We start from the raw sequence: 8,113 nt of genomic DNA, 5'->3' as shown, positions 1-8,113 counted from the left end.
AGATAGACCCAAAAGGGTGTATTTGTCAAAGTACTGGGAGGAATGAAAATCTGCAGGTTATAATTGAGATCCAGGTGTTAGCATTTAACTCAAACTATGGAAGCTGTGGGCAGTTAAATGATTTTCTTTTGAAAAGAAAACAATCACAAACTTATTTTTAATGCACACACTGTTCCCAAGGTAATTTATAGGATAGGAAATTTGAGATTCCAGAAAGTTTATCTAAAAAGACTAGTTACACAAAGGCTGTGTAAACTTTACAAGTTATCAACATTTTTAAGCTCAAATGATATGTTGTAAAATGAGTAGACAAACACACAGTATACACTGACATGTAAAAATAAATTAAACAGATTTGGATTATGCTATCATTCTTAATTTTAATAAAATAGATAATTTCATACTACATAGAGAACAAGTCCGTCTACTCATCATTGATAAAATTTTAGAAATATTTTCTATAAAAAGCTTAGCATTTGATTGGGAATAGATCCATTGGAACATGATTTCTATAGGTACAGTGATCCCGTCCTCACCCTCATGATTAATTTTGAGAAACTTGAAAAATACAGAAAAGTACAAAAAAAAAGACACGATATCCATATAACACAATCCAGAACTACTCAGTATTTTTATATATGTATTTACTAGCAGTCTCTTCTGTTTTTTAGAGAAGTAGATGTTTACATATAAAAAATGAAGTCCTCTTTAACCAATTCCTCACTCCAACCCTCCCACACTCATCCCCGTCCTTTTTCAACTCTTCACAGGCAGCCCCTATCAAGAGTTTGGTCTCTATCCTTGCAATCCATTTCAAAAACATTTAAAAAACATACATACATAAATACATATATGTATCTATTACCAATATATAGTACTGAATTTTATAAGGGAAGTTTTAATTCAAATTTACAAAAATGTCATGGTATCAGAATTGTCATTCTGCGGCTTCATTTTCCTCAACATTTTTTATACCATTCTCTGTAACACATATAGATTTCATTTGTTACATTTTACAGATACATATCCCATCATAAGTACTTTCTACTTTATTACTGATGGGCATTTGTTTCCAACTTATGGCTACTACAAATCATACCACAGTAAATAGCCTGGTATATATTTCCTGAGCATACAAACTCAAGAGTAGAAAAGCGGAATATTTTTAATTCATTATAAGGGATGTTTCCCTACTCCCAGGGTCATAACCATTTCACTACACAGTTTTTCAATATTCCTGTTTTTTTTTTTTTTAATGTGTTTTTATTGATTTCAAGAGAGGGAAACATCAAAATTGACTGCCTCCTGCACACCCCCTACTGGGGATCGTGCCCACAACCCAGGCATGTGCCCTGAGTGGGAATGGAATTATTGACCTCTTGGTTCATGGGTTGAGGCTCAACCACTGAGCAACATCTGCTGAGCCATATTCCTGTTTTTAATCCCCATGGATTTTACCTTTATGCATAGTTCATGATCTTTTTTTCCTTGGAGAACAAATCACCTCCAAATCATTTTTTAAACAGTCCCATTTTCTTCTCCAATTCTAAATTCTAATAAATGCATAGGTATTCCAAAATCTCTTCTGTTCTGCTAAAACAATACCATAAAAGTATTTGCCTTTCTAACACATACAACTTACTGTTCTTATTACAATGGTGAAGATCTCCAGATCTAGGCAGATAGACAGTAATGATAAGCATGTTTCCCATTCCCAATTTTAGTGGAAATGTGTCTGAAGTTTCAGCATTACTTTTACTGTGGGATTTTGTTGGGCATAGGATTTTTATGTCTTTCTCTTCAGTATGAATTCTCTGGTATCCCATAAGTTTTTAGCTTTTGCTTCCCTCATTTCTGACCCTTTCCTTAAGAACGATTACTTCTGATGTGCTTGCCATAGGTGTAAACTCCATCGAATTGCTTTCCAATTTTCAAGATATTTAGAGTTTTCAATGAGTATGAATTTTCTGGTGTCTAATATGGTGTGACTTCTGGCTGAAAGCTTTTCCACATTCACTACATTGATAAGGTTTCTTACCTGTGTGAATTCTCAAATGCAGAGCAAGGGTTGAGAATTGAGAGAAAGCTTTCCCACATTCATTACATCCATAGGGCTTCTCACCTGTGTGGCTTCTCGCATGCACGGTAAGAGATGAACTTTGAGAGAAAGCTTTCCCACATACATTGCATTCATAAGGCTTATCACCTGAATGAATTCTCACATGTACAATAAGTGATGTTCGTTGAGAGAAGGCTTTTCCACATTCATTACATTCATAGGGTTTTTCTCCAGTGTGAATGTTTTGATGTTTTATGAGGTACTTCTTTTGGCCAAAAGCTGTTCCACATTCACTGCATTTAAAGGGTTTCTCTCCAATATGAATTTTCTCATGCTCAGTAAGGTTTGATTTGCCACTGAAGGTTTTGCCACACTCCTTACATACAAAGGGCTTCTCTCCTGTGTGAGTTCTCTGGTGTCTGATGAGGTTTGACTTCTGAATGAAAGCTTTCCCACAATCTTTACACTCAAAAGGCTTCTCTCCAGTGTGAATTTTCTGATGGGTAAGAAGGTTTTCCTTCTGGCTGAACGATTTTCCACATTCATTACATTCAAAAAGCTTCTCTCCAGTATGGGTGTTCTGATGTTTAATGACATACTGCTTTTGGCTGAAGGCTTTTCCACATTCATTACATTCAAAAGGTTTCTCTTTATTATGAAAATGCTCATGCTCAGTGAGATTTGATTTGTGGCTGAAGACTTTCCCACATACCTTACAAGCAAAGGGGTTTTCCCCACTACAGATTCTCTGCTGACTGTGGTGTGACATCTGAAAGGAAGCTTTCCAACATTCACAAATTCTCTCTCCAGTATGAATTTTTTGATGAATGAGGGTTTACTTTTGGCTGAAGGTATTTCCACATTTCTTACATTAGTAGAGCTTCTCTGTGTATGACCTTTCGAATGTAAAGTAAGGGATAGATTTAAGATAAAACTTTATCTTACTGAATTCAAAGCTTTCTCTCAAAGTATAAATATTCTAATACTCAGTTAATTGTTATATTCAGTGGTTTCTCTTCAGTATGAATTTTTTTCTGCTCAATGAAATGTCATCTAGCTAAAGGCTTTTCAATATTCCTTAGAAGCGCAGGGTTTTTCTCCAGCCTGACTTCATTCATTTCATAAGGTGTGACACCAGTGAAAGTTTTCCCACATTCAATTATTTCATAAGGTATGAATCCAGTATGAATGTTCTGGTATTTGATAGGGTTCAAACTATTTTAACTGAAGGCATTTCCATACTGATTTACATTTAAAGAGGGTTATTACCATAAGGAGAAAGTGTGGCAAAATTTTTAAATCAATAAAATTGATGATTTATTCCTACACAATGTCCCTCACTATTAAGTCTTGTGTTTCAAATTTTTTCTAGGTAAGTTAAAAAGAATGTTCCCTTAAAAGATAAAAGGTCTGAGATCAGAAGAAGTATTTTTCCAATTTTCTTACATTCACTGCTTTTTTCCTCAGTCTGTACTTTACTGAAGATGGATGCAACTTGATTTCCAAGTCTTGTTGCCCCTCTATCTGCTCATCATCTTCTCAGGTTTCTTCTAAAATGGAATACAAAACAATCATCATTTAAAAGAGTTACCATATAAAGTGCTTAGAACTGTGGCTGGCACCGGTAAGCACTCAATAAAAGTTAGCATTATATTATTATCATTATTTATGAACTAGAGGCCCCGTGAGGAGCGGGCCTATGCAGTCAGTTGGACATCCCTCAAAGGCTTCCGGACTGTGAGAGGGCACAGCCTAGGCTGAGGGACCCCCTGAGTGCACGAAATTCAGGGCTCTAGTATATTCATATTTGCAGAACAGATACATAATATATGCTGGATTATTCATACACTACCTCAAGAAAAATACATGTGAAACTCTTATAAGTGACTGCACGTTGTGCTGGCCAACGTGGTTTGGTTGGAGCATCGTCCTATTCATCAAAGGCTGGTGGGTTTGATTCTTGGTTAGGGCACATACCCAGACTTCAGGTTCAATCCAAGGTTGGGACCATGGCAGGAGGAAAAATATCAATGTCTCACATCGATGTTTTTTCTCTCTCTCTCTCTCAAATCATTTTTTAAAATAAATAAAAACGTGGAACTGACTGCATCTTTGAAAAAGTGTTAGGATCAAAGCTCAGAGGTTAGAAGAGAATTTTTTCATTTACCTTAATGTTCAAAAATGTTTTACATTCATGTATTATATTAAAAAATATACACATGCCCTCCCTCCCTCCCTCCAGAAAGACAGAACTGACTTCTTAGGCAACAACTTCTGAAAGAGGTATATGAGAGGGGAAGGGAGGAAAGCAGTCTGTTGATGTAAAATGGGGGAGGTGGATTGTAGGGCGCCACTATAGGGCTAAGCCTTGGACTGACCTGTTGGCAAAGCCACAAACAAGTCCCAGCTTAGAGGGAACAGTTTTGTTAGCATAATTAGGCTTGACAATATGACGCTCCCTACATCCTTCCTAGGTAGCTAATGGGCTGTGGTAGGTGCAAGTGCTACCAAAACAAGTGAAATTCACACGAACATTGTAACTATGGTGACCACTACCTTGTTTACCTCTGGCTATAAAATAAAGGCTCAGCTTGCCTCTGGATCTCTCTCTGTGGCCTCAGCCAGGCACAGGAAGATCCACCTAGATCCAGCTTATTCTCTGTCATTTCTTCATCCTTTCGCCGCCCTCACTCAGGCTTTCGAACCCAGCACAGTGGATAAGACAATAAGAAGTATGAGCAGATGTAAAATAAAATTCTGAACCATTTAACCACTGAAAGAATGCGAGAAAGTGGTCAGTAATAAAAAGGAACCTAAATGTCAGACAATATGTAAAGACTCAAAACCTATAAAAGACAATGCATAAGGGAAGGAGTCTATACAAATTGGGGGATATAAGACTCAGAGAATCAATGAAAGAGAGAACAATTACACAGAGGCAGTGTAAGTAAAAGTCTGGACATTCAGATTAAAGATAATAGGGGAAACTGGTTGCCTAGAATCTAAAGAAAAAACGATGACTAGAAATATTAAAGTATTTAAAGAATTCATACCTAGTGATACTTCAAAAGTTGGACCAGAGGAGGAACCAAGATGGTGGCATAGGTAAACACCTGAACTTGCTGCCTTGCACAACCACATCAAAACTATAACTAAAAGACAAAACAGATATCATCCAGAACCAAGGGAAGGCTGGCTGAGTGGAAGTTCGACAACTAGACGGAAAGAGAAAAGCACATCTAGACTGGTAGGAGGTGCAGAGGTGTGAAAGAGCGGAATTACGGAGGTGTGCAAACAGGCTCTCTCTGAGAGGTGCTTGCAGAATTCATTGTTCCTGCCTGGGGCTGCGGGACCTATCTGGGGCAGGGCCGATGGGCAACCATTGCTGTTTGCACCGCCCTGAGACCCCCGCACGACCCAATTTACAACCCGACCCAAGCTGTGAGCAGGGCTTTTGCATATGAATGGCCTGGCCTTTGGCAATCTAAAACCGAACAAACTGCAGCTGGGTCAAAGAACCCTAGAGCTTCCAAAAGGAGGCCTAAGGCTGTCAGCAGCCTGCATTGCTTCACAGCTGTGCCTCATCTGGGCACCTCCAAACCCCAAACAAAGAGGAGGAATCTGCAGATCTCTCTATAGGTCCTACTGGTTGGCCTCAGGCAGTGGCTGACCTTGCACCTCCTTGGAGATCCAAGAGCCAATGTACCCAGTGGTCACAGTGAGACCACACACCAGATTACAACTCTTCAGATCCATAAGAGACACACTCAGGGGGCAGACTCAGTGAGCAATAAAGCCCCACTGAAGCAAGTCCTGCCCCATAAGGGTGTTTCCAGCACAGCAGTTCTCTAATTGTAGACACAACTGGTCCTCACAGCCAATTGGTCTGGAGGTCAATTCCTCCCAGTGATACCAACAGCAATCAAGGCTTAACTACAACAAGACTGTGCACACAGTCCACAAAGGGGTGCACTAAGAATGTCTGCCTCGGGTAATTAGGGAGGCTGAGCCACTGGGCCCTATAGGACACCTAGCACACAAAGCCACTCTATCAACACAGGAAAGCAGCCAAAATGCAGAGTCAAAGAAACATGTCACAAATGACAGAAATGGAGGAAAGCAAACTACTGGATATAGAGAATCTAAAACAAAAGGAAGCCAAAGAGGACCACACCAAGACACATCATAATTAAAATGCCAAGAGCAAAAGACAAAGAGAGAATCTTAAAAGCAGCAAGAGAAAGACAGTCAGTTACCTACAAGGGAGTACCCATATGACTGTCAGCTGATTTCTCAACAGAAACTATGCAGGCCAGAAGGGAGTGGCAACAAATGTTTAAAGTGATGAATCACAAAAACCTACAACCAAGATTACTCTACCCAGCAAAGCTATCATTTAGAATTGAAGGTCAGATAAAGAGCTTCACAGATAAGAAAAAGCTAAAGGAGTTAATCACCACCAAACCAGTATTATATGAAATGCTGAAAGGTATCCTTTAAGAAGCGGAAGATGAAGAAAAAGGTACAGATACAAAGTATGTACAACAAAGTGACAGCAAATACATATCTATCAACAAGTGAATCTAAAAATCAAGTGAATAAAAATCTGATGAACAGAATAAACAGGTGAATAAATAGAATCAGGGGCATAGAAAGGGAATGGACTGACAATTCTCGGGGGGAGCGTGGGGGGTGCGGGAAGAGACTGAAGAAAAATCGAACACCTATGGAGAAGGACAAAGTGGGGAGGGGCGGGTAAGGACATGGCATGGGGTGGGAACTGGGTGGAGGGGAGCTATGGGGGGGAAAAAGAGGAACAACTAATAATCTGAACAATAAAGACTTATTTAAAAAAAATTAATGGAATGAGGATTAAAAATAAATAAATAAATAAATAAAGAGTAGGACCTGTAAGAAAACCTTCTTAAAAGTATTTCAGATGTTGATGCTTACTGAACAACTATAACCTGTCTGGTTTTCATTCACTCACCTGGATAAATTTCCTTTCCACTTCTTTCTCCACCATCTAATTTGCCTTTCTGTCCCAACAGAAAATCATGTACAAGTTGGTTAATTTATAAGCTGCTATTGGAGAAATGACACACCACTAGAATGTTAATGCTGGGACCAAAATGCCAGCCCAGAACTCAGGCTGAGACCTGGGCTCTCAGGGCCTTCTGGAGGATAATGTGCAATTTCCAGGGATGACCTGTTTAAAAGAACAAAGTAAGGACCCTTTGCCTTAAAGAAAGGGTACAGCCCTAACCGGTTTGGCTCAGTGGCTAGAGCGTCGGCCTGCGGACTGAAGGGTCCCAGGTTCGATTCCGGTCAAGGGCATGTACCTTGGTTGGGGGCACATCCCCAGTAGGGGGTGTGCAGGAGGCAGCTGATCAATGTTTCTCTCTCATCGATGTTTCTAACTCTCTATCCCTCTCCCTTCCTCTCTGTAAAAAATCAATAAAAATATATTGGGAAAAAAAGAAAAAAAGAAAGGGTATAATTATATGAGCAAAGGGACTAAGACTATGAATTCTGAATTTTAAAGCCATACTCATTAAACCATTTAAGCCTCCACATATCCTGAAATGGGCAAAGAAAGGAAACTTTCAGAATTTTACTTACATAGAAAAGATGTTCATACCATACCTATTTGTTATTGTTCTCTAGCATCATACTCCTGCATAGGTTCTTCTTAGAATTTTAACTGTGGCCCTTATTCCTGGATTAATTCAATACTGAAGTCTATGACTATCACAACATATGCCTATCAGAACTAAGCCACGTAGGTAAAATGCATAGGAAGTTGTTCTGACAGTATTCAGGAATTTTTTAAAAACTACCAAAAAATTTTCCTGAAATATTACTATTTACTTTGTTTGCATTATAGTCTGAGTATTTCTAATATTATATATTAGAAATGTCTTGTAAATATGTTCATCCATTCATTCAAAAAACATGTTTAAGGTCATTATAAGAACATCTGACAAAATCTTAATATGGACTGGATTAAATTATAGTAATGTATCAATGTTATATTTTCTGAGTTGGGACTAC

At 38.6% G+C, this 8,113-nt stretch overlaps 1 protein-coding gene across 2 annotated transcripts; it reads right to left on the bottom strand.

Moving 5' to 3' along the window:
- Positions 1 to 1,344: 1,344 nt before the first annotated feature.
- ZNF146 (zinc finger protein 146) lies at positions 1,345 to 7,307 on the bottom strand. 2 transcript variants are annotated; one of them, XM_006756131.2, is made up of 3 exons: positions 7,050 to 7,307; positions 3,506 to 3,609; positions 1,345 to 2,955 (listed from the first exon to the last, which is right to left on the bottom strand). In XM_006756131.2, the coding sequence occupies exon 3, from the start codon at positions 2,826 to 2,828 to the stop codon at positions 1,950 to 1,952; it is 879 nt and encodes a 292-aa protein (XP_006756194.1). In that variant the 5' UTR covers positions 2,829 to 2,955; positions 3,506 to 3,609; positions 7,050 to 7,307; the 3' UTR covers positions 1,345 to 1,949. The 2 variants fall into 2 exon arrangements, with proteins under 2 accessions (XP_006756194.1, XP_006756193.1); XM_006756130.2 differs by having other exon boundaries at positions 1,345 to 3,609.
- Between the last annotated feature and the right edge of the window lie 806 nt (positions 7,308 to 8,113).

The sequence above is a fragment of the Myotis davidii genome, unplaced genomic scaffold (assembly GCF_000327345.1).
Source record: "Myotis davidii unplaced genomic scaffold, ASM32734v1 scaffold2354, whole genome shotgun sequence".
Taxonomy (NCBI): Eukaryota; Metazoa; Chordata; class Mammalia; order Chiroptera; family Vespertilionidae; genus Myotis; species Myotis davidii.
This window is presented reverse-complemented; position numbering and strand designations above follow the sequence as displayed.